Source organism: Triturus cristatus, chromosome 4_1 (genome assembly GCF_964204655.1).
Source record: "Triturus cristatus chromosome 4_1, aTriCri1.1, whole genome shotgun sequence".
Taxonomy (NCBI): domain Eukaryota; kingdom Metazoa; phylum Chordata; class Amphibia; order Caudata; family Salamandridae; genus Triturus; species Triturus cristatus.
Window position 1 is genome coordinate 323,369,472 of NC_140585.1, and position 26,449 is coordinate 323,395,920.

At 45.2% G+C, this 26,449-nt stretch overlaps 1 protein-coding gene across 1 annotated transcript in view; it reads left to right on the top strand.

Moving 5' to 3' along the window:
- The window catches only part of LOC146854876 (sodium- and chloride-dependent GABA transporter 2-like), a 183,692-nt gene that overhangs the window by 25,904 nt on the left and 131,339 nt on the right, over window positions 1–26,449 (top strand). Inside the window, exons 3-4 of the mRNA XM_085651051.1 lie at window positions 5,951–6,075; window positions 19,288–19,400. Coding sequence (XP_085507177.1) covers window positions 5,951–6,075; window positions 19,288–19,400 — 238 coding nt within the window. The remainder of the gene's footprint in view (window positions 1–5,950; window positions 6,076–19,287; window positions 19,401–26,449) is intronic.

Genomic DNA, 26,449 nt, shown 5'->3' on the forward strand with positions numbered 1-26,449 from the left:
CCAGACTCGGCGCTTCAGAGATCTTGCTCAGGCAAATCTGGAGGCCAGCCAGGAAGAGATGAAGCGGTGGTACGATCAGAATGCCACTCTGGTTGAGCTTCAACCTGGTCAGAAAGTTTGGGTCATGGCCCCTGTGGAACCTTGTGCGCTCAAGGACAGGTGGACCGGACCATTTGAGGTTGTGGAGAAGAAGAGCGATGTCACCTACTTGGTGGACTTGAAATCTCCCAGGAACCCCTTAAGGGTCCTGCATGTCAACCGGTTAAAGCCCCACTTAGAAAGGTCCGAAGTGGGCATGCTCCTTGCCACAGATGCTGGGATGGAGGAGGAGAGTGAGCCTCTTCCTGACCTCCTGTGTGCAAAAGAAAAAGATGGGTCAGTGGATGGTGTTGTCCTCTCTGACACACTGACCCCTGAGCAACAGCAAGATTGTCGCCATCTGTTGGTACAATTCCCTGATCTGTTCTCCTTAATCCCTGGTGTCACTCAGTGGTGTGTCCATGATGTGGACACCGGGGACAGCACTCCTGTGAGGCACAAGGCCTACAGGGTGACTGACAAGGTCAGAGCATACATCAAGGAGGAGGTCTCCAAGATGTTTGCCTTAGGGGTGGTTGAGTCCTCTAGCAGTCCTTGGGCCAGCCCAGTGGTCTTGGTCCCAAAGGCTGCAGCGCCTGGTGCTTCACCAGAACTTCGGTTCTGTGTGGATTACCGAGGACTCAATTCGGTCACCAAGACTGACGCGCACCCCATCCCCAGAGCTGATGAGCTCATCGATCGGTTGGGGGCTGCCCGGTACCTTAGTACGTTTGATCTAACGTCTGGGTACTGGCAGATCGCCTTGACTGATGGGGCAAAAGAGAGGTCTGCATTCTCCACACCAGATGGGCACTACCAGTTCCGGGTGATGCCCTTTGGGATGAAGAATGCCCCTGCCACATTCCAGAGGTTGGTTAACCAGGTATTGGCCGGACTGGAAGATTTCAGCGCCGCCTACCTGGACGATATAGCAGTGTTCAGCGCCAGCTGGGAGGAACACTTGCGCCACCTCCAGGAAGTGTTGTTGGCCCTGCGCAGAGCAGGCCTCACAATCAAGGCCAGTAAGTGCCAGATTGGGCAGGGTTCAGTGGTGTACTTGGGGCACCAAGTAGGGAGCGGCAAGGTGGCCCCCCTGCAACCCAAGATAGATACCATCCTGGCTTGGGAACCGCCCAAAACCCAGACTCAGGTGAGAGCCTTCTTGGGTCTCACGGGTTACTACAGGAGGTTCGTCAAGGGGTATGGCAACATTGTGCACCCCTTGACCTCGCTGACTTCCAGGAAGCAGCCGAGACTTGTGATCTGGACTGACGCCTGTCAGAAAGCCTTTGACACCCTGAAAACTGCAATGTGTACAGCACCGGTCCTCCAGGCACCCGACTTTTCAAAAGAATTCATTGTCCAGACGGACGCTTCAGAGCATGGTGTGGGGGCTGTTCTAGCACAGATGAATGAGGAGGGCCGAGACTTACCTGTAGCCTTCATCAGCCGGAGGTTACTTCCCAGGGAACAAAGGTGGAGTGCGATAGAGCGTGAGGCATTTGCTGTGGTCTGGGCGCTGAAGAAGCTAAGACCCTACTTGTTTGGGTCTCACTTCCGGGTTCAGACGGACCACAGGCCCCTCAGATGGTTAATGCAGATGAGGGGTGAGAACCCAAAGCTGTTGAGGTGGTCCATTTCCCTACAGGGGATGGACTTTACGGTGGAACACCGCCCTGGTACAGATCACGCCAATGCTGATGGTCTGTCCAGATTTTTCCGCCTTAGTGATGAGGACTCCCTGGGTGAAGGGTAGTTCTCCCCACATTTCAGCTGGAGGGGACACGTGTTAGACCTGGCATCATTGGCATGAGTCTCTCCTCCATTTTTTCTGTTTGCCTCCTCTGTTTACGATGTTTTTGCTGGTTTATTGCTTTGGGCACTGTGCCACTGCTGATCAGTGCCACAGTGCAAGTGCTCCCTATGTTAAATTGTTACGTTGATTGGTGTTACCATGATTGGCTTGGTTGACTTACTGTTCAGACCCTAGTCTAGTGCACTGCGTGTGCCAAGGGCGTGTAAGTTAACTGCTGCTGGTGGGCTTGCAGCACTGGTTGTGCCACCCACAGAAGCAGCGTGCAAAATGTGTCTCAGGCCTGCCACCGCGGCGCCTGCGTGCAGTCCCTGACTGCCATGTCGACTTGGTAAGGAAACCTACTTACCAGTCTCTAAACCTTCCCTTTGCCACATTTCAGACACCTCTATGGTAGGCCCTAGGGCAGGGTGCATTGTTGGTAAAAGGTAGGTCATGCCCTGATGTGTGTGGCATGACCTAATAGTGAATTACAGCCATTTTCGTTTTTCACTATTGAAGGGCTACCTGCCTCCAATAGGCCAGACTGGGCAGACTGATTATTAACTCCATTATAATCTATCTGACTCAGGGAGCATGGTAGCAAGTCGAGTTTAGTATCCCTGAACTCAGAATTTAATAACACACCCTTTAGGCTGGATGGTTTTTAAATTCTATGTTTGAAAATAGCACTTTTAGAAAGTGGCTATTTTCTTGTCCAACTATCTACCGGTCTCTGCTGGTTTGGTGTGTGTGTCAGGGGCTGAGTGGCTCCAGAGGTCTGAGTGAGTCAGTGTGGGGTGAATGGGGCGTTTACACGTAGAGTGAGGGAAGAGTAGCCTGCCCTGCCTGACACAATACTGGCCCCGCCTCCTGCTGGGCGACTGATAGCCCTGCTCCTACCAGTGACAATACTGGCTCCGCCTCCTGCTGGGCGGCTGAGGACTCTGCCCTGCCCAGTGAATAGGCCAGGTGCCTCTGCCTGGCAACACCCACAACAAACCTGAGATGGTGGGAATCGCCCTGCTTGGACAAAGGGAACAAAGGGAAAAAGGGGTATAAGAGAAGGACCCCTGAACCAAGAACTCAGATCACTTCTGACAAGGAAACCTGTACCAAGGACAAGAAGCCTGCTGATCTTAGGACTTGCCTCCCCTTTCTGCCAGAGGGCTGTTTTGCTGTGGAGGAACCTGAAAGCTGCTTCTTTATTTTTGCCAAGGAACAAGGAGAGAGGAACTTGGTGTGTACTCTCTGAACACTTGCTAGAAAATCTCCAAGGACTGGAAGAGTGCCAGTCTCCTGTTGAAGTCACAGGGCCAAAGGACTTCACCATCTACTGAATTGCTGAATTGCTGGAAAGTGTTGTTTCCAGTACGCAAGGGAAAATCTGCAGTCTCGACGCCGCCGGGCCTGATCGACGCCAGCAGCAACGCCAGTGAGCAGTGGGTATCGGCCCCGGCTCCAAGTGACCCCGTCTCGACGCCGGTATCGACGCCAGTGAGGAGTGAGTATCGGCTCTGCCTCCAAGCGACCCCGTCCCGACGCCGCTGCTGATCGCATCGACTCGACGCCCTTCTCGACGCCGTGAGCGCTGCTCCGGCCCGACATCCCTCGACGCCGCTGCGGATTGGCCCGACTCCGAGGCACGATCGACGCCGACCTCGACGCCGACATCTCGACGCCGTGGATCCTCGTTTTCTTCGTTTCTCAAGGTACTGTACTTGTGGGGTCTGTTGCGACTCCAGGCTCGACGTAGCGCTCCTCGCGGTCGACGCCGAACCTTGGGAATCTTGTAGACTCGACGTCGTGTGACTCCTGTGGGGGTTACATTGTTGCCAAAGAACTGTGCTCAGAAGAATACTTTGCTAACGAACTATTTGCCAAGAAGAAACCTTACTTGAACTATTATTTTTCCTTCCAAAGAGTATTTATTAAGACTGTGGTATATTTTTGTCGTTATTTGGTCTTGTGCTAAGCCTTATATAAAAATACTATTTTTATAATAACTTCTGTGTCGTGTCCATCTGTAGTGTATTCACTTTATTACTGTATGTGGTCATAAATGCTTAACACACTGCCTCTGAGATAAGCCTGTCTGCTCTGCCAAGCTACCAAGGGGGTAGCAGGGGTTATCTGAGTGTGTAATCCCCTTTCCCTGACTAGAGTTGGTTGGTCCCTATTTGTCAGAAGTGTATACCTCTGCCAACTAGAGACCGCCGGTTCTAACAGGATTCATGTGATTATGTGGCTTCAATGTTTTTCAAATAAATATAGATGCACCTTTTTTGCAGCAAAATCTACCTTTTGGGGCATATTGTGCATTTATAGCCCAAAAACCTTTCTAGCCCAAACAGATCAAAAGTTGAAAAACAACGCACGCAGCGGAACACCTTTTTTAAAATTTCATCTGGTGACAATTGAGGTGTATGTTCATAAATTAAGTGTTAAACTTGAGCTAACGCGATGAAATTCTTCCCCAATAGTATTGATGTGTGATATAATAATAAAAATGCTAAGGAATACGGCTCTACTATTATAAAACAATATCAACAACAAAATATAACAACATGAAAAAGTCATATTTTCAGTATAGACTTTGCATTTTACCCTAATATCGTTCACACTTATATTGTATGACTTATTATCATTTCAGATATATACTTTAAATATATATATATATATATGTAGTCAATATATTTGTAAAATACATATCTAATCCTATATGTATATGAGCATATCTAGTACTGCCCTTGTATGTATGCATGTAAGTAAGTGGTATGTGGTATTTGTACAGCACAAACCCAGTCAAAAAGGCTTTATACTGGTGTACAGGATCAAAGGCAAGCATACAGTCAATGAGTGATAGGAAAAGTAGCTAGGTAGTGGATTCTTTACTGTACTGTGACGTAATGTTCGTTAAAGAGGTGTGCCTTGAACTCTTTCCTAAATTTGAGCAGTGTAGGTGCAGTCCTTATGGAAACAGGGATTTTGTTCCAGATCCTTATAGCGAATAGATCCAAACCACAGTTCTAGCCTAAGTCCTATCCCTAACCCTAACTCTATCCTTTCCTGCATCCCTGAAACTTATTCAAGGATTGTGTCAGAATATAGTTGTCAGTAGTACTAGAATATAGTTGCAAGAATATGACCTTCCATAAGTATCATGTCCTAAATATTGACTACAAATTGATCACCCCATTGGAGTTTGTCAATTCATTTTTGTGTACAAATTCTGATCCTAGAGATTAACCTAACGCCGGCCCTTAGCGTAAACCTTGCCCTGAAACTATCGCCAGTCCTGAGACTAAACCTACCACTGAAGCCAACCCTTCCCCTCAAACTATCCATAACCCTAACCCTTTCCAAATACTTAACCTTAATATTTATCTCATAATCTAAGCATAGATGAAATTATGACTAGACATGTCTTTGTCATGACAATATCATGCCCATGCACTAATCTTCTCTTGTCACATAATTTGGTCAAACACTGCATAAATTCTGGTGCATTGCTGCACAATTCCAGTGGACCTTCTCTTAGGCAACCTATGTGTAAAATATCTCATCCCTCAGGCAAATTAGCTAAAAATCCTGATAAACGCCGATTGACAAAGCTGCTCTCATTCCTTTTTCTTCCCATGTCGACAGACTAAATAAACATCTCCATTCTTCTGAACCATTTAATACCTGGCGCATGGAAGCCACTGCCTCCAGAAAAATCCAAGTCCCCAACTCTTTTCCTTGCTTTCCCCAGCCAGGGGGCACTGGTGCTCCCACCACCAGTACTGTTAGCTGGCTTTCAAAGTGGCTTGGACTGATTAGCAAGTCTGGTATCAAAGTAAGGCAAAAGAAGCATGGAACAAAGCTCCATTGCAGCAGGAGGCTGATAAAGTGCTCCTTCGTCCTCATCTTCAAAAAACCTTGCATTTACTTTGTTTCCCCTTAATTGCCTAAGCATACATTTGCTGGGAAATGTACAGATTTTCATGGTCTTTATTTAAGCAATGTTTCCCTCATTGAAAATTGACAATGATGGTACCAAATTTTAGTTTCTAACTTATCCTTTTTTTCCTTGTCCAGGGATTCAATTTCTCTTTGTTTCCTCAACAGTGGTACCTGTTTTGTAGCAGGTTTTGCCGTATTTTCAATATTAGGTTTTATGGCTCAAGAACAGGGTGTGCCTATTTCCGAAGTGGCAGAGTCAGGTGAGTGAAAGTATCACACCAATAAATTGGGCATTGCGTTTATGGCGGGGAAGGAGGAATTCTGTATGTATAAAATCACATAGTCTGAAACTATTAAGATTCCTTTAGAAAGTGGACATATTCAGTAAATGTACATTTTTTGCTTGGGTAACTCAGATTGTTTTGTATCAACGTTGATTGTGAATGTTCACGTATTATAGCTGGCAATACCTGGCTCTATGCTTGTACTTCAGGTAGTAGTGCAGGCCCAATTATAGGTCAATGGTATTGTAGCTGCAGTTAAAGGCGCCATGTTGTCTTGAAGGTTTGATGTTTAAATTGTCATGATTATTGTTATAGAAGTTTTTTTTTAAAATCTAAATGTTAAAATAAGTATTTATAACTCACTAGGCCCAACCATAAAATTCAGCATGGGATTCACATTTCTAGCATTAGGACGCTGCAAAATTGATAACTTGAAATCCAAACTAATGGTACGTTGACAGGTTCTGTGGTTTATGAGCTCATAGACACACCATTGGTAACAAAAAATGTCAGCCCCAGTCAGTGGGACAAGAACCCAAAAGGAGGCTTGGTAAAATGTTGAAAGGATGGATTCAGAACTTCCTCGCCTAAATCCTCAGGTTATTCCTTTTGCGTATGCTGTAGGATCCATTAATACGTATAAACTCATTTTCTCAGGTGTAGGTTAACATCGATATATATCCACTGACTGTTCAGCATGTTTAAATGGAACCTGCAATAAGTTCGCTTTGTGATTTTGAAAACTGGTTATCAGTGGTGGATGTTATGAAAACCACCCACAAGATTTCCAGAGGTGTTCGTGTAGTGGTTCATGGTGACACTATACATAGAGGGAGAGGAGGAAGAACTCGACTTCTCTCTCAGGGGACCTCCATTGATAATCATAGGCACTTATAATCCTGTTCACGTGCAGTGGACCTCGGAGCACTTATTTACAATATATATTCTTTAGTGTTTGCTTTACTTCAGGAAAGCCAGGATTAGCACTTCATTTATTTAAAGGTTTGCAGCCTATAAATTAGGCCATATGGCCAATTGATTTAATTTAGAATATATAATTTAGAAAACAGAAAATTACCAGGAGCTGAGTCATTTGTCATTTGCAAATCTCATTCACAAACCGTTTTTAAAGCAACATTTAGAAGAAGGAAGAGGACAATGCAGACTTATAGGCTGTAGTTCTGCAGATATGAAAAGTAATTCTGCGCCTTTAAGATCTCACAGCCCACCAATCTAACATCATGCTCAGCAGATGGCAGTTACCTCAGTTCATTTTTCCGGCTCCTGGTGATAAGTGTCTTAGTGCAAGCATTGAGCTCAGACTTTTTGGTCTTTTTTTCTTCAAACTTCTTACTTAGGCATTTTCTTAACACCTTTACTCAATGGTTGTGAACAATTACAGTGTTTTTCTGTCATTTTCTGATAAGAAGATTCTTTTTGTAGTCAAATAAAATGCATCTTTATTTAACAAATGCCCTGCCTGTGGCAGACAGAAGGCCAAATCAGATCATGATCAGATCTGTCTATTGTCTGCCTTCCTAACAGTCACATTCCTGACAAATTTCAGCACTACAAGACCTTTTCTAGGCGTACCCTGAGGGATAGGGAGAACAATCACCTACATGGAATTTAAGAGCGATGCAGATAGCATGAGGTGCTATCTGAATGGCGGACTTTACGTGAGCGAGGAGAGTGTCGGTCCTCTACTAGGGCTCTTCCACCTACCTCTGTGGACTCCAGGAAAGGGTGATCCAATATGAGAAGAAATCCTCAAAAACAAAGGCCTTCCCGGTCAAGGATATCAAAGTTAAGTCACAGGGCCCTTTATGCTTGCTGGGGAGAGCTGGGTTAATGTTGAGAAGGAGACGAAGTTTGACATCGAGACACAGGGGATACTCGACATTGAATAGTCGATCCATGTCGAGACATAAAGGACAATCAACGTGGAGAAGTCTGTCCAGGTCAAGCCACACCAGATCTGTAGACACTTGTCAGGAAATTGATACCAAGAAGGTTCTCATCAACTACTGACTTAGAATATTCCAAGGCGTACTCACCACAGTTGCTGGGTCTTATTCCGCACTCTTGCCAGCCTTCTCCACCACCTCCTCCAGCTTCTGCAGCACCTACGCTATGTACTTTGCCTCCACCTCTTCCTCAGGCAGAGGCACCTTTGTGACCTCCTTTACCTTTGTGGCCTCCTATTTTTATTTCACCTCTTCCTCTAGCACTGGAAGATATTCACCGATGCTGACTGATTCTCCCCAACTAAGTTGGTGACATCATACGTTTCAGGAGGTGCCTGTACGAGCAGCTACAAAACTGACATTTTATTGACTTCTCCATCAACGGCTACATCAGTGATATTTGAGGCTCTTCACCAATGTTCAGCATCAAGACCCCTTCTACCTCTAGTTCCAGGTTTTTTTGAACCAGCCATGGAACCTTTCCTTACATCAGCTTCAGCCAAAGCAGCTGTATCTAGGCTTCTGAAAAAATATAAGCCTCTGGAGCAGGTCCTCTTATTTCTACGGTTAGACCCTTCTCCTGACTCAGTTGTGAATTTGGCTGCAAAGAAAGTTCAGTCAACTAATCCTTCCTACATTGCTTCATCAGACAACAAAGCAGGAAACTGGACTCAGTAGGGTGCAAGGTATATGGCACAGCTGCCACAAAAATGAAAGCGGTAAGTGCATCTGCCCTTCTCGAGAGGTAAGATATATCGTTATGATCTACAGCAATTTGTAAACAACTTCCCAAGAAACCACAGAGAGGACTTCATAAAAATCATGTAGGAAGGCATTATGGTTCCTAATCAAGTGATCAAGATGGCTGTTGATTCATCTTTGCTAGTAGCCCATGGTTACATCCACGGATTGGCTCTCTGGCGATATTCTTAGCTTTGTCTTACAGCACTGAAGCAGCAATCTCAGCAGAGGATATTCAACTTTCCTTTCCTTGGTAACCCTCTGATTGGGAGTGTTAGAAATGGGATTTCTGGTTGGCTAGGGCTTGCGCCAAAGCCAGGCAGAAACCACCACTCTAGTCAGGGTTGGGGAGTTACACGCCAAAGATAACCCCTGCTCACCCCCTTGGTAGCTTGGCACGAGCAGTCAGGCTTATCTCTGAGGCAAGGTGTAAAGCGTTTGCGCGCGCACCCAGCAACAACCCTCAAGGCCCACCACAAAAGAAACTCCACACAAGGTATTATATAAAAATAGCCTTTGTATTACCAAAACACATTAGATAAAAACACACACTCTACAATGTGCCAACAGGCACGGGCAGAATTTACAAGGGATTATATGTACAGGTGACAGGGCCACATGGACCACTGTCAGGAGTTAGCACTTTTAGAACTTAGCACAAATCACCAATAGTAAATGTAGAACATAACACAAAGTAACTGTAGAGCACAACCAGTAGCTAATGGTATCAGGTAAGTACCACCTACGCAACCCTAACCACCTTAGGAAAATATTACGCAGGGAATCAGGACCTCACTAGTACCACCTGTACTAGGAGAAAAGCAACCACCTTAGTATCACAATACCTCTAGGGGTCTAAGCACATAAACACATGATGCATAACATTCAGAGGTGTAGGGAAGGAAAACACATGATGCATAAAATACATTCAGCGGTGTAAAACAAAGCACATGACGCATAAAAACACATTCAGCGGTGCAGGTTAGGAAGAATAGCGCCCAACTCACATAAGCCACCACTGGGGCAGTCCCTAGGCCAACTGGCCTTGTCGGGGCTAGGACGCCCTGTGTCCCAATGTCAGGGGGGGGGCCTAAACGGGGCAGCTGCCCACTAAGTGCTGGGCAGCTGTGGGGACTGAGGCCTGGGCACCTCTGGGCCCTTAGAACAGTTATGGCCTCCTGAGCCCCTCTGGGCTCTACAACAAGCAATGCCCCCTGAGCCTCGCAGGCTCTAAAACAAGAAATGCCCCTGAGCCTCGCAGGCTCTAAAACAAGAAATGCCCCCTAGATAACGTAGGAGCGGCCCGCTGCCTTCCGGGGCCGCTCTGAGCATAAACGAAATGCCCCCGTCATTGGAGCCCTCGCAGGCTCTTAAACACACAATTTCACGATGCCCCTGGGGTTGGAGCGTCACGCGCTCTGACCAAGTAGGCCGCCCCCACGTTGGAGTCCCACACGGGGGACTCTGGGACGATGCCTCTTTCAGCACGGCTGCCGCTGCCCACTGTCAAGCGGGGCAGCGGGAAGGAGGACCGAGCACTGCGCTTGCCGGCCCGGGTTTCGCTAGGGGGCGGGCCGGGCACCAAGACGCGTGCCCCCGACACACCCCCAACTATCCAGTGGCTGCACTACGTTGGAGTCCCCCTCTGGGACTCAGGAACGCTGCCAACACCACTTACCGGATTGCGCGGCTTCTTCCGGGTGGTTCCTTCAGTGAGGGGCTTCCCTTGATCTCACGGGAGCTCCGCTGGACTCGGCTGGATTATTTTTGGATCGCGGGAGCGCGGGGTAGGCTCCCGCCCGCACCTTCTCTCGGCGGGTTCCTTTTCTAGGCGCGGGGCTTCCCTCGATCTCACGGGAGCCCCGCGTCAGTCAGAAGACTTCCGATTTCAGTGCAGGAGCGCGGGGTAGGCTCCCGTCCGCTTCCTGCTTTCTGCCACGTCCCGCCCACGTCCCAACACGGGCCGCCTGACTTCCGGTTCGGCCGAACGGGGCCGCAGTGGTGATTCGGAGACGGCGGCGATGAGGGGTGGGCTCCCTCACGTAAACCACGGCGATAAGCGGGGTAGGCTCCCACTATCAAAAGGAGTATATAAGCGGGGTGGGCACCCGCCAACGAGCACACAATGCGGGGTGGGCACCCGCTTTGGATATGACAAAATAGCAGGGAATCCCTACGTCGGGGTTCCCTTGCTAATAATTGCAGCGCCGCGCTGCTGGCCACAAATACAGCGCTCCTAGCGCTGTGAGTGAAAGAAAAGCGCTTCCAGGCGCTTTAGGGGCCAAAATAAAGAAAGTCCAGCAAGGTCCTTAGGAAGGTGGGCAGGGGGCAAGGCTGGGCCAGGGGCCAGCTCACTGGGCCCTCCAGGCAGGAAGGCAGTCCAAGGTGGCGGTTCCTCCTGGCCTCCAGCAGCAGCAGCCCCCCTCAGGATCCTGGAAGTGAACAGTTTCTGTGGGGACACAGCCCCATTTTTATAACGTAAAACCCTTTGTTCTGGGTTCAGGGTGAGGGGGAAAACCAGTCGCAGCTGGTTGGGGAGCACCCTTGATGTGCTCAGCCCCACACTCTATTCACTGGCAGGGCTAGGGTCGTCAGTCGCACCACAGGGGGCGGAGCCAGCATTGTGTGGGGGAAAGCCCTGCCCTATTCAGGTCCAAGGTGCACTCCTCCCCAGCCATCAGCATGCTAATCTCACACTCACCACTGGGGCAGACCCAACCAGACTCCTGGAGCCAGGCTCACCAGCCAGCTCCAGCCAATCACACGCCAGACACCTTTTACACTAATATGCCAACTCCTAAAAGTGGCACTTCCGCACATGACATAATCACGCATCATACATCATTGCGAAGCATTCGATCACACGAGTCCGCACATACCAGACTCGACCAGGCACACCCCATGCATCAGGAACTACTAGGGACACATACATTCCCCATGCATTCCTATGGGAGGGCAGGCCTATCTCACCACATGCACTCAGAGTGCGCATGCACTTTACCCTGGGACACAGGGAAAGTGCGCAGAAACCAAAAACCACTATCACCAAGTCACCAAGTCACCAAGAAAAGCAAAAAAAGTTCAGGGGTGAACCTGCCAGAAGGGCCAAGTCAAACAGGGAGTCATACAGACAATGAGATGGCGCGCAAGAAAAGCAAGATGGAGACCTTGAAGGAGGTTAGTCTAGAGAAATGTAAGGAGCAAAGAAAGCATACTTACAAACCTTAACAGAGGCGTTTTTATCCGCAGAGGGTTCAAACCTCTCAGTGGTTGCTAGGAAACCACCAACATCAGCAGCAAAGACCTTAACAGCAACATCAAAGGCATTAAAAAAAGGTAAGAGGCGGCCACCAATCTGCCCAAGCAGGAAAGACTCCTACAGGCGCCAAACAATGAACCTCTGTTTCCCCTTCTTCCGTTACCCAATCAGTAGGGGGAAGTATTTCAGAATATCTAAAGGAGTAGAAGTTCATCACAAATGATGTGTGTGTTCTGAATATTGTACAGAATAGTAGTTATTGTCTTAGATTCACCAATCCTCCACCAAGTATTCCACTAAAATCATCTGATCAACATCTACAGATGCTGAGATCAGAAATGAACATTCTTCTGCAGAAGCATGCGGTGGAGCCTGTACCTCTCAACCAACGGGGAACAGGGATTTGATCCTGTTATTTCTTGTTCAAAAAGAAATGTCCATAAATTAAATTGAGAGCCATGCTAGATCTGAAAGTCACAAACAAATAGATACAGTGAGAAAGATTCAGAATTTTAGCTTTACATCAAATTCATTTTCAGATTCATCAAGGAGACTGGGGCAGTTATATAGATCTTCAGGATGCCCGCTTTCTCATTCTAATAGCCAGAAAACACAGCAAATTCCTGGGATTTGTACTAGGACATAATCACTACCAGTACATAGTACTTCAGTTTGGACTGAAATCAGCCCCCAGAACACTTTTGAAGTGCAAGGCAGTCGTCACTATACACCTCAGGCAACTCTGAATATTTATTTATCCATATCTAGACAACTGGCTTATCAAGGCATCAATGCAACAACAAGCACAACGTCAGTATCATTTAACTGTCACTACTCTCAATCGACAAGGTCTTCACGTCAATCACCTAAACCAACCTGATCGCCAGTTCAGTCTCTTCATTATCTAGAGTAGGCCTGGGCAGAGTTCGCAGAGTTCCGCTCTGTGATCCAAAAACTCTGCCACGCTATGAGAAGTTCCGCACGTGATGGAGTGCGATAGGTTGTGCAATTCGCACTGATTTTTACCGGCCGGTGTTTGCCCTGCATTGAAAAATCAGAGCAAACCACACCATGCCCAGCACAAGAGGGCACTGCTTCTTTCTGCTGCTCAAGTAGATTTTCTACTCAAGAGGTAGCTTCCTCGACACAAACAGATAATTTCTCAACACAAGAGGTTGCGATCATCCGCATTGAGAAATCTCGCTGGGAGGTGGTCTAGTATTGGATTTCCCTTGCTTGCGCTTGCCAACTTAATGTTGGCAAGCGTGAACGAGAATAAAATTCTCCTCCACTTTCCGGAGAAGAGTTTTTGGGAACTCCGCGTGCTCCGCGGAGTGCGGAAAACTCTGCCAACTCCGCAAACTGAGCGGTGTTCACCATCCAGGCCTAATCTAGAGTAACTATCGACGTCATAGAAGCAAAATTGTATCCTTCAGAGGAGAGACTTTTATCCACATGTCTTAAATGTCATTCTCTTCTAGGCTCGATGACATCTTGCAAATTTCTGACTCCACATCCCCATCTCCACATGTGACCTCTACAAGAATGTGTGAAGGGCTAGTGGAATCAACATTCTGGCAATTGGGAAGACAAGATCACACTTTCCCTCAACATGAGGTAGTTCTTCAAAAGGTGGTGCAAACCAAAAAAATCTTCTACAAGGTATGCCTTTCCATCAGGATGTTCTTTCTCAAACAGTAGTGTCCGTTGGCTCTCTGTTAGGTTGTAGACTGCACATAGATCACCTTCAAATTCAGGAAACACTGTCCGCATAGGAAATTACTTATATCAACCCTCCATTTTTCAAGACACAATTCCTCGTTTTTGAGACAAACAGCACAACAGAAATGAACTATCTGAACAACCAAGGGTACAAGGTCCAGAGCCTTGTTACTGGAATCTCAATAAGATGAAACTAGTTGCTCGCCAAGGACCTAATGGCCACTCCAACCCATTTACCAGGTGTCCAGAATACTCTAACAGACTCCCTAAGCAGGATTCTCAAGAAAATTACAGTGGGTTCTACATGATGACGTCAATCAGAACAACATCTTTACATTGGGGTTTCCTTATATAGATTTATTTGCAACCGTGGGAACCCCCCCCCCCCCCCCCCAAAAAAAATCTGTTTCCGATTATGGCCAGTGAGCCAGTATGATAAACATTGCAAATGGCCAGCTAAATAGTATGCGCTAAAGTCTGCAGCTTCCAGCCCTCTTTTATCCATTGGAAGTTGAAGTTTTGCTAAACTGGCTACCTCGCCCCCATATTAAACCAAACATATAATACAGAACACAGCAACAAGTTAGTTTGACAACTGACCTTGTTGTCAGTTGATTTTAATGAACATAGCACCATGCAATATGTACAATAGATTATAAAACCATCCAAGAACAAAAAAAAAAAAGAAAAATCTTTATGTGTAGACGAGTTTTCAAGGCTTAACAGCAAAATAGCAACGACGCTGTGTAGGTTAAAAAAATCCATTTGTTGTACGGGAAAAACAACAACAATGGCGGTGGTCCAAACTTCAAATTTTTGGTTTAGAACAGTGCTTCGGAACACTTTCAAAAAATGTAGTGCTATATAGGCCGCACGTTGTAAAAGATGTACGGTTCGTGTATCCAATTTTCAAAGAGCACCCATAAAAGTAATCTTGTAAGGCGTAGAAAAACAGTCTGCTCGTTATGATAAACAAAATTTTGAAGCTTGGACTATCTCCAATGTTGTTGTTTCTCCTGTACAATAAAGGAATTTTTTTAACCTACTCAGAATCTTTACTATTTTGCTGTTAAGCCTTGGAAAAGTCGTCTGCACGAAGAAACACGTGTCGGCTGTCTGTATCTACGCTACATACTTCGCATCAACACAACCAAGATTTTTCTTGTTTTTGTTTTTTGTGTTTGGATGGTTTTATAATCTAGTGCACATATTGCATGGTGCTATGCTCATTAAAATCAACTGACAGCTAGGTCGGTTGTCAATATAACTTGTTGCTGTGCTCTGTAGTATATGTTTGATCTTTAAATGTATAGAGAAAATTCTTCTTTTTTCTACACAGGTTAGCACTGGTTAAGCGGCACAGTGTTTTACATTGAGCACGCTTGTACATATATACTTAAAAACTTATTGGAAGATAGTGTGGAGATGCTGACCTGTGCTATATTACCACTGCCATTTGTTCTGAAATTGCCCATATTAGTTCAGTCAACAGAGTGTTAAGCTGTTGTTAAGCTGTTGAAAATACTCTGTGGGGAACACAATTGGTATGTTCACAAAGTGACATAAAAAACGGGGTGAATGTATGACATTGTTCTGCATTCTGGCCATCAACTGTTGTTTTTGCATTTGTCACCCCGAGTGGGAAGGGTATGCCCAGACGTGGGTCCCCTGCTCTCCATGCCACTGGAATCAAGCTATCCTGGCTGAAGAGGGGTGAATCCCCGAAACCGGTTTTAGGATGCTTGTTTTCAGTCCAGGGAGGACCTGGCTTGGCAGTTCGGGCTGGACTGTACCATGAGGCACAGTGTCAAGACTGAATTGCATATAGCTGGGTTCAAACTTGAATGGCATGGTGAGCAAAAAAACGATGGATTTAGGCCCAGATCTCTGTACTGGGGTGAATGTATCACATTGTTCTGCATTCTGTCCATCAACTGTTGTTTTTGCATTTTTAACCCCAGTGGGACGGGTATGCTCAGACGTGAGTCCCGTGCTCTCCATGCCACTGGAATCAAGCTATCCTGGCTGAAGAGGGGTGATACCCCGAAACCGGTCCTTGGATGCTTGGTTCCAGTCCAGGAAGGACCTGGCTTGGCAGTTCGGGCTGGACTGTTCCCATGAGGCACAGGGTCAAGACTGATTTGCATATGGCTGGGTTCAAACTGGAATGGCATGGTGAGCAAAAAAACGATGGATTTAGGCCCAGATCTCTGTACTGGGGTGAATGTATGACATTGTTCTGCATTCTGTCCATCAGCTGTTGTTTTTGCATTTGACACCCCAAGTGGGACGGGTATGCTCAGACGTGAGTCCCGTGCTCTCCATGCCACTGGAATCAAGCTATCCTGGCTGAAGAGGGGTGAAACCCCGAAACCGGTCCTAGGATGCTTGGTTCCAGTCCAGGAAGGACCTGGCTTGGCAGTTCGGGCTGGACTGTTCCCATGAGGCACAGGGTAAAGACTGATTTGCATATGGCTGGGTTCAAACTGGAATGGCATGGTGAGCAAAAAAACGATGGATTTAGGCCCAGATCTCTGTACTGGGGTGAATGTATGACATTGTTCTGCGTTCTGTCCATCAGCTGTTGTTTTTGCATTTGACACCCCAAGTGGGACGGGTATGCTCAGACGTGAGTCCCGTGCTCTCCATGCCACTGCAATCAAGCTATCCTGGCTGAAGACTAAGAGGGGTGAAACCCCGAAACCGGTCCTAGGATGCTTGGTTCCAGTCCAGGAAGGACCTGGCTTGGCAGTTCGGGCTGGACTGTTCCCATGAGGCACAGGGTAAAGACTGATTTGCATATGGCTGGGTTCAAACTGGAATGGCATGGTGAGCCAAAAAACGATGGATTTAGGCCCAGATCTCTGTACTGGGGTGAATGTATGACGTTCTGCATTCTGTCCATCAGCTGTTGTTTTTGCATTTGTCACCCCGAGTGGGACGGGTATGCTCAGACGTGAGTCCCGTGCTCTCCATGCCATTGGAATCAAGCTATCCTGGCTGAAGAGGGGTGAAACCCCGAAACCGGTCCTAGGATGCTTGGTTCCAGTCCAGGGAGGACCTGGCTTGGCAGTTTGGGCTGGACTGTTCCCATGAGGCACAGGGTCAAGACTGATTTGCATATGGCTGGGTTCAAAATGGAATGGCATGGTGAGCAAAAAACGATGGATTTAGGCCCAGATCTCTGTACTGGGGTAAATGTATGACATTGTTCTGCAATCTGTCCATCAACTGTTTTTTTTGCATTTGTCACCCCGAATGGGACGGGTATGCTCAGACGTGAGTCCCGTGCTCTCCATGCCACTGAAATCAAGCTATCCTGGCTGAAGAGGGGTGAAACCCCAAAACCGGTCCTAGGATGCTTGGTTCCAGTCCAGGGAGCACCTGGCTTGGCAGTTCGGGCTGGACTGTTCCCATGAGGCACAGGGTCAAGACTGATTTGCATATGGCTGGGTTCAAACTGGAATGGCATGGTGAGCAAAAAAACGATGGATTGAGGCCCAGATCTCTGTACTGGGGTGAATGTATGACATTGTTCTGCATTCTGTCCATCAACTGTTGTTTTTGCATTTGTCACCCCGAGTGGGACGGGTATGCTCAGACGTGCGTCCTGTGCTCTCCATGCCACTGGAATCAAGCTATCCTGGCTTAAGAGGGGTGAAACCCCGAAACCGGTCCTAGGATGCTTGGTTCCAGTCCAGGGAGGACCTGGCTTGGCAGTTTGGGCTGGACTGTTCCCATGAGGCACAGGGTCAAGACTGATTTGCATATGGCTGGGTTCAAACTGGAATGGCATGGGGAGCAAAAAAACGATGGATTTAGGCCCAGATCTCTGTACTGGGGTGAATGTATGACATTGTTCTGCATTCTATCCATCAACTGTTGTTTTTGCATTTGTCACCCTGAGTGGGACGGGTATGCTCAGACGTGAGTCCTGTGCTCTCCATGCCACTGGAATCAAGCTATCCTGGCTGAAGAGGGGTGAATTCCTGAAACTGGTCCTAGGATGCTTGGTTCCAGTCCAGGGAGCACCTGGCTTGGCAGTTCGGGCTGGACTGTTCCCATGAGGCACAGCGTCAAGACTGATTTGCATATGGCTGGGTTCAAACTGGAATGGCATGGTGAGCAAAAAAACGATGGCTTTAGGCCCAGATCTCTGTACTGGGGTGAATGTATGACATTGTTCTGCATTCTGTCCATCAACTGTTGTTTTTGCATTTGTCACCCCGAGTGGGACGGGTATGCTCAGACGTGCGTCCCGTGCTTTCCATGCCACTGGAATCAAGCTATTCTGGCTGATGAGGGGTGAAACCCCGAAACCGGTCCTAGGATGCTTGGTTCCAGTCCAGGGAGGACCTGGCTTGGCAGTTCGGGCTGGACTGTTCCCATGAGGCACAGGGTCAAGACTGATTTGCATAAGGCTGGGTTCAAACTGGAATGGCATGGTGAGCAAAATAACGATGGATTTAGGCCCAGATCTCTGTACTGGGGTGAAGGTATGAAATTGTTCTGCATTCTGTCCATCAACTGTTTTTTTTGCATAATTCTGTTAGGGACCCTCTGATTTAATTCACCTAAATAGGTTTAGCAAGGGCCTCCCTATTTGGTGTCTGCACTGTAGGCAGCCACTCTATCCCTACGAACTCCCAGAGCTCTTAGGGGTAGGGGTGGGGTGTGCAGAATGTAGTATTGTATAATAGTCCAGAAAGGCTATATTATTCTTGCATTGTGTGACCACCTCACCCTTCAGAGTGTTTAAGGCTAGGATCGGTGTGGGGGAAAGGTCTGGACGTATCATGCATTCATGTGCTTGTGCAGTCTCTGCGTGTTTTAACGAAAGTCCACCACCCCGAGTCGTTCTTACAGCTCTGCATATTGTACCCTGGCTTTCTTTAAATGAGGCACAGCATCTTTGTTTTGTGATTCTGCGCTCTCAAGGGGGCCCAACGAGTCCTGCACGTCATGGAGCTGGCAAAGAATCACCTTCCTGGTATCCACTACCTGATTAAGGGCGGCGCCATGGATCACTACCTTAAATGCTTCTCATTCTGTGATGGGTGAGGAAGCAGTGCCAGACGTAGCACCAAAAAACTCAAGTGTTGAGAACCTCGGACTCCAGTGACAAAGAGATAGATATATTTTGAAAAAACTATATTTATAATCGAGGAGCTCTCTGTAGATTTTATCTGCACCAAGTGGAGAGCATGACATTGCTTTATTTGACTTCATAAGTGATTGGCGTTTGCAACATGGACAGGGTGTCATTCACGCATTACTAATGCTCATCCTAATAATGATAGAAGTATCCTGCGGTTTTCAATGGTGCAGCAGGTGCAGTGGCACGAGGGCCCACGATTTTGAGAGGTTCTCGCACACCCAGTGTGGCTGTGTTTCCCCCCTTGTGTCAGGGTCCACGGCTCCCTTGCTACACAATTCAAACTATCATGGTCAGGTTATTTGCTACATTGATCTCCTGGCCAATTTTGTTTTTCATTGCAGGTCCTGGCCTTGCATTTATTGCTTATCCACGAGCTGTCTTCTTGATGCCTTTCTCACCTCTGTGGGCCTGTTTCTTTTTTCTGATGATTATCCTCCTGGGATTGGATAGCGTGGTGAGTTCTCTGCACCAAAACAGCAGAGTAATTTAGATTTCACTTCCACATCCAAACACATAGACATCTGCCAAAGAACAGACAAAACATTTATTCTCAGACAAAATTAGGAGCTGCAACTAGGAGAGATAGAGGTCCTGCAGCACCCCCATGCATCCTGATTGTTGGCTTCCTTTTGTTGTAGAAATTCTGGATTTCCGTATCCACACTCTAATCAGTGTCAGGAGTGCCAATAGGTCTGGGTTATGAATGAAAGTGCATTTTTCATGTCGTCGAAAGGCTTAGGCACTCAATAAAATATTACACATGCACTCTGTCACTCCTCTTTGCACTCATGCATCCATTCATCTATCAATTGACTCATTCTTACATTGACCCTCTGACACAACCACAATAAAACACACACACATGCAACAACATATGCAAGATAAATTAAAAGAATGCAAGTACAAAAAGAAAACACGCTGCTGTCTCAACATGGCGGGCATATTCTTGGAAAAACTCAACTAAACGAGCAACAGGAGTCATCTTGCAAAGGGATTGTGAAAAGTCTATTGTTGTTTTAATTTCCAGGCATGGCCTACACATTTAGAACCAAGGTGTTGGCCATCTTGGAATGATTAAACAATGATTCACTACGGACCAGAATCTTCCATTGTGGTCTCCTAGTTTAGAGGGAGTGGCCATGTGAGATTCAGCACTCTGAAGATGAAGTAAGCGCAAGCAAGAGACCCTTTATTGCTGCCTGGAGAGCTGTGGTATTCCCTTAAGAATCACTACAATAAAAAGAGGAGAAGCAAAAACAGGAAAGGGGAACTATAAAAGGAGAAAATTCAGATCTAAAGGACTGGCCATGCAGCCCTTACACATGAAGCCCATACATTTTTAAATAGATCCACACGTGCTTAGAAAATGCCGTCATTCAGAGGGCAAGAGACAAGAACGACAATGACTGATGTGGACTGAACCATTACCCCAAACCGTTCGCTTTCATAGATGGAATATGAGTGTAAATGGCACTCAGAAAGACCAGTGGCAGAACAGGTATGACCCAAAGGCCCTTTATGCGTCTATCTGGCTATATATTGATATATATTGATGTATATTTAATGATTTATTATTACAAGATCCTTTCGGACAGCCAAGAATAGATTCTAACCAGAATTATTACAGCACAAATCGTCTTCCTCTAGAACCTGTCAGAGGCAGTAATCAACACCAAAATCATTCTCCGCAATCGTAATTTGAGATACTTCGTGTAATTAAATACCTATCTCTAGACTTTAATACAGAGAAATAGTAATCCACCCTTAAAAGCCTATTTAGTCTAACATTTGCTTCCCACAATCAATATGATATGTATTAACTACTATTGCAGCTGGATGGTCGAGAGGAAAATTATGTGTATGCTTTATAAAATATATAGCTTCCACATAATTCTCCAACCGGCCATTGATCAGCAATCGTAGTTGACATGTGTACTAAAACCTATTAATTGTGTCAGCTAATGGCTATTCAAAAATGCATGTATTAATCTGTGCAGCCAACAATACGCCAAAAAATCTTATATGCTCTATACAATGTTCACAGACTATTTTTTGAGACATTTCATCACGTTCACATAATGGCATTATTTGTTAGCCATATAGTAGTACACCCACATTGAAAATGTCAAACAATTATCTATCTATCTATCTATCTATCTATCTATCTATCTATCTATCTATCTATCTATCTATCTATCTATCTATCTATCTATCTATCTATCTATCTATCTATCTATCTATCTATCTATCTATCTATCTATCTATCTATCTATCTATCTATCTATCTATCTATCTATCTATCTATCTATCTATCTATCTATCTAACACAACACAAAATTTGAAAGAACTAATAGCTCCAAAAAGCTTCCGCCGATAAAATACAATAAATAGTCCCTCTGACAGTACAGGAGTTACAGTTCTTTCAGAGTCAATTTTCTTCTTGGTCGAATTTACTTCTTGGTAGAATATACTTTCCAGCAACCAGTTGTCAGTGTGTAGCACTTCCACCACACAGTATGGGAGAGTAAGTTTGCTGATGTCTTCCTCAAGATTAGGATTCTTAGGAGGCATTTTGTCCTCAGGGAACACAAAATTAAAATTAATTCAATGGAGAGCCATAATTATCTAATGAGATTTTCGTGTAATAGAGATATCCAGTTTGTTTAGTGGGCTATGAATAAATACATAAAGTGCTCCGTCCATTTTTGTGTGCAAGTGTACTTACTCATTCCACTAGAGGGCACAGGTGTGATGACTTGTGCGTGCTTATGTGCCAGCACGCATCTGTGTGCCAGTGGAATGATGCAGGTGCCATTTGCTTGCATTTTTCTTTACTGATGGTGGATCCCAGTTACATCAGTAAGGAAAAAAATAAAGATGTTTTTGTGTAAAAACACAAATTAATAAAAAAAGGACATTAGGGATAGAGGGGGTGAAATGGAGTAGCCATTTGCGGGAGGGTTGGGACAAGGGGAGAAAAGGCATTGCACAAGGGAGAGAACAACATGAACACTCGTGGAAAGAAGAACACAGAGCGCAGGGTAGAAAATAACACAAGAGATAGAAAAACTGGATAACACAAGAGCAAAACAGGCATTTAGGGAGAAGCATACATAGATGAGAACAACACTGAAAACAAGTGGGCAAAGGAAGCTCAGAATACAGATTTAGGGGAGCACAAGTGGGTAGTGACAAACTATGGCCCTGATTCACAAACTGCACTTTGTAGCTTTTTTGTAGTACTACAAAATTACAACAGAATGCAATTCCCAAACTACATGCAGAATGTTATGACTCTACACTCCCTGTACGTATGTGCTTATGTGTACAGAGTTCTACACCCCACTTGCGGAGTCCACAGATGCCGAGAACTCGGCACACATGAGCATAGGGAGTGCTGAGTCATACAACTCTGCACATAGTTTGTGAATACCTAAAAGTAATAAACATACAAGTAATGTAAGTTTCCCTTTGTGAGTCTGGCCCTCCAAGTGTAAACTTACTACAAATGTGGGTTTCTCTTGTGTTGTGGGTGACACCCCTTCCTAAACCTCTCCCTGTCACTGCCTAAACTCCCCTTACTCTTCCATATTACCCTCCCCTTTCGTAGTAAGTTTGCCTCTTTCCCTGCACATTACCTCCAGTCCCACCCACGTTTATTCCTAAAACATATATTTAAGTTGCTGAGACTTAGCAGTCGGGACGGAGAACTTCCCACACATAAGTATAAGGAATGCAGAGTTGTACAACTCTACAAATAGTTTATGAATTGCAAATTGTAGTATATTTTGTAGCACTTCAAAACAAGCCCAGAGTTTGTGACTACCAAAAATAATACACTTGCTCCAAAGTCAAAATGTACCTTTGTGAGTCAGGGCCATAATATCTTTGCACATTTTGGGACAGCCTATCTTTTCCTGTACGCAATTCCATTTTAAAATAAAGAAGTGCATATTCATAGTGCTTTCAGTCGCAAGCTGGGACCTCGTAGCACTATCAATAACACATGTAAGTATTCAGTTCTCTGACTGAATACTTGTAGACATAGGCATCTGGAACCAACTGAGCTTTCATAACAAACAAGTGCATTACACTCTGATTACATACATTCGCTTTTTTAAGGTGTATGCATTATATTTTGTATTTGCCTGAAGGTGAAAGCCCAACAAAATATTTGCTGAATATTTTTTCCCTGTGGCCACGTCTTTAGCAGCACCCTCAGACTCATGACACCCCTCCGATTGTACTCAGGCTCATAGTTCCCTTACTTGTTAATGCACTTGAACTGCTGTGTTAACTAATTTTGTATCTTTATCCATTCTCTTTTTTTATTTTATTTTGTTTCTGCACCAGACATGTTCTTCATCTCTGTGGCACCTAAGTAGTTGGTACAAGGAAGGGAAAGGTTGCTTGCTATTGCCCGCAAGCTAAAAATGAAAGAGCAGCTCACTTCTTAAGTAAGCCATACTCCTGCCTTAGGTATTTATTGAAATACCGTCTTAAATCTAAATACAAAGAGATACAGCAGTCGAGAACTGGTGGCGTTTTAATTGTACTTATGTTACTGTTGAATTATTTGTTTCAGTGAAGCATCCTTAATACCTTCTGGCAGTAAAACAAACTGTTCTAATGAATGTAGCAGGGAGAGGTTATATACTATCACTGAGATTTCATATCTGAAACATTTCACTTTATGTACCCCTAGGGCAGTCAAATGAATGTTTGATTTGATTTGTGTTTCTCCTGATAGCACGTTTTCTAATGAACAAATTTAAAGTGTTACAGACAAACCAGAAGCTGTTGGTTATCCCCTAAGGATTTTGTTGCTCCTCATCCTTATCTGGTCAACAACTATATTCAATATTCAATGACAATTCGGGCCTGGGTCACAAACTGCATTTTAGAGTATGTTTACACTTCTGAGTTAGTTTACTACTTTTTGATAGTCACAAGCTGCATTTTTAGTACATTCAGCACTACACATGGCCAACCACTGGTACTGCAGCACCCTCCCAATAGAAAATATTGGAGGTAGGTACTTAAAATAAAATCCCTTAGGAAAGAATGTTAAATTAAATTAGTAGTCTGATTCCGGGTCTGGTGGCTCAGTGGACTAATGCATCCACTGCAAGGGCCTGTGTTCGACCTCATGGTCACAGGTTCAAATCCCGGCGGGTCCACTCAGCCTTTCATCCATTTGAGGTCGATAAAATGAGTACCATTGAGTTGGGTAACAATATACATCTGTTATTTCAGCGCCAAGATACCCCGTTGCTGGGGTGAACGTGTGCTTTACAAATACACCTGTTATGTTATGTAGATTTCGGCAAACGGAGTACTATGTCAGAACAGTGTTGAATATCCCAACCACCGAAAAATAAATCCCATTATATTGAATGGGATTTATATTTTGGCGGATGGGATATCTGTCACTATTGTGATGGAGTAACCCATCCACCAAGATCTAAATCAGGCCCTAAATTATGAACAAAATTATTTAGATTTCTAAATAAGTTATTAAATGTTATAATTAAATAATAAATATGTACTATGTATATTTGTCTTATATAAATTCATATGTATTTATATTTTAACTAATGTTAATAAGTTAATATAATTTCATGTTATTTCCTATGCTATTTTATTTTACGACCCTGCTTTCATCATTTTCTATGGGAGGATATTGCAGTACTACTGGTTGGCCATGTTTTTAAAACAAAAAATTGTAGTAAATAACATCCAGAGGGTCTGATTCACAAAGGTAAACTTATATTTTTGTGTATTTTGTACTATTTATTTTGCTATTCACAATCTCCTAGTAAAAAGTAAGTTTACAACTGTTAACTCTTAATTTGTTAATATATTAAAAATAGTAAACTTACACAAGACTGCAAGCTTACCTGTGTGAATCAGGCCCTGAGTTTGTGAATAATAAAAAGTAGCAAACTTACTCAATAGTGTAAAGGTACCCAAAGGTGTAAGTTACCTTTGCCAATCAGGCGCTTCAAATTTAAATGTAAAGCACATTTAGACTTTTTTTTTAAAATAATTTGTTTATTGGTTTCAATCACAGCCATACATACATGATTGGACGACATATCTAAGATGGTCAACATAGTTAGGAACAGCCATTAGTTCTCAATGCATATTATACCCTCCCCTCACATCCTACTTGCTTATTCATCTCCATTTCAGCAGTAGGCGATACACAGAGATTTCCTCGATATGCATTCCAATGCGACCACTTTTTATCCCATTTCTTGGGGCATCCCGAGCCTTAAAAACTGCGGTCTCTACTAGCATGCATCTATCCATTTCGTTAGCCCACAAGGTGACACGTGGTGGGTTTACTCCCCCCAGCCTCTGGCCAGTTCTTGCTTCACCAACGTATATCCCAGTGTTGTGAAGTGCTGTTCAGCTTCCGTGAGGTCAGTTGCCTCCCATATGTTCAACAGTCCCAGTTGTGGTGTCAGTACTATGTCTTTTCCCAGGGAGGTTTGCATGTGCTCTGAGGCCCCCTCCCAAAGTGCACGTATCTCTGGGCAACTCCACAACGTATGATAAAATGTGGCCTGTTGTCCACACCCCTTCATACATAAGTCGTCAGGTCTAGCTCCTATTCTCGCCAGAACTTTCCCTGTGATGTATGATCGGTGCAATATGCGAAGCTGAATCAGCCTGAATCTTTGTGTGATGGCCGCTTCTCGACGGGACATGAGAGCCGTTTGCCAGTCTTCATCATCTATAGGGCCTAAATCGTCCTGCCACCGCTCTCTAAGCTATGGAAATATGTCTGGTAAGTTATTGCTCAACTTTTTGTAAGTTAGGGTTATTGCCTTTGAATTAAGAGGTCCATCTAATAGACAGTCCTCTAGTGGCGGCGTTTCTGGTATATCTTTAAAAGACGGGAACGCCGCCGTCAGCGCATGTCTTATCTGCAAATATCTATATACTTCTCCTTGCACCATATGGTAGCGCTTCCGGAGGTCCTCGAAAGTAAGTAGTGCTCCCTTCTGTACCAGGTCTTTCACTGCCGAAATTCCAATAAGGTCCCATTTGTCGATCCCGGGCTGATAGCACAGCATGCCGAGCCTCTGAGAGAACCACAATGGTGTGGCCCGCGAGAGGACTCCAGCCCACCCCACCTGGGAATTAGCTAACGTATGATAAAATGTGGCCTGTTGTCCACACCCCTTCATACATAAGTCATCAGGTCTAGCTCCTATTCTCGCCAGAACTTTCCCTGTGATGTATGATCGGTGCAATATGCGAAGCTGAATCAGCCTGAATCTTTGTGTGATGGCCGCTTCTCGAGTGGACATGAGAGCCGTTTGCCAGTCTTCATCATCTATAGGGCCTAAATCGTCCTGCCACCGCTCTCTAAGCTATGGAAATATGTCTGGTAAGTTATTGCTCAACTTTTTGTAAGTTAGGGATATTGCCTTTGAATTAAGAGGTCCATCTAATAGACAGTCCTCTAGTGGCGGCGTTTCTGGTATATCT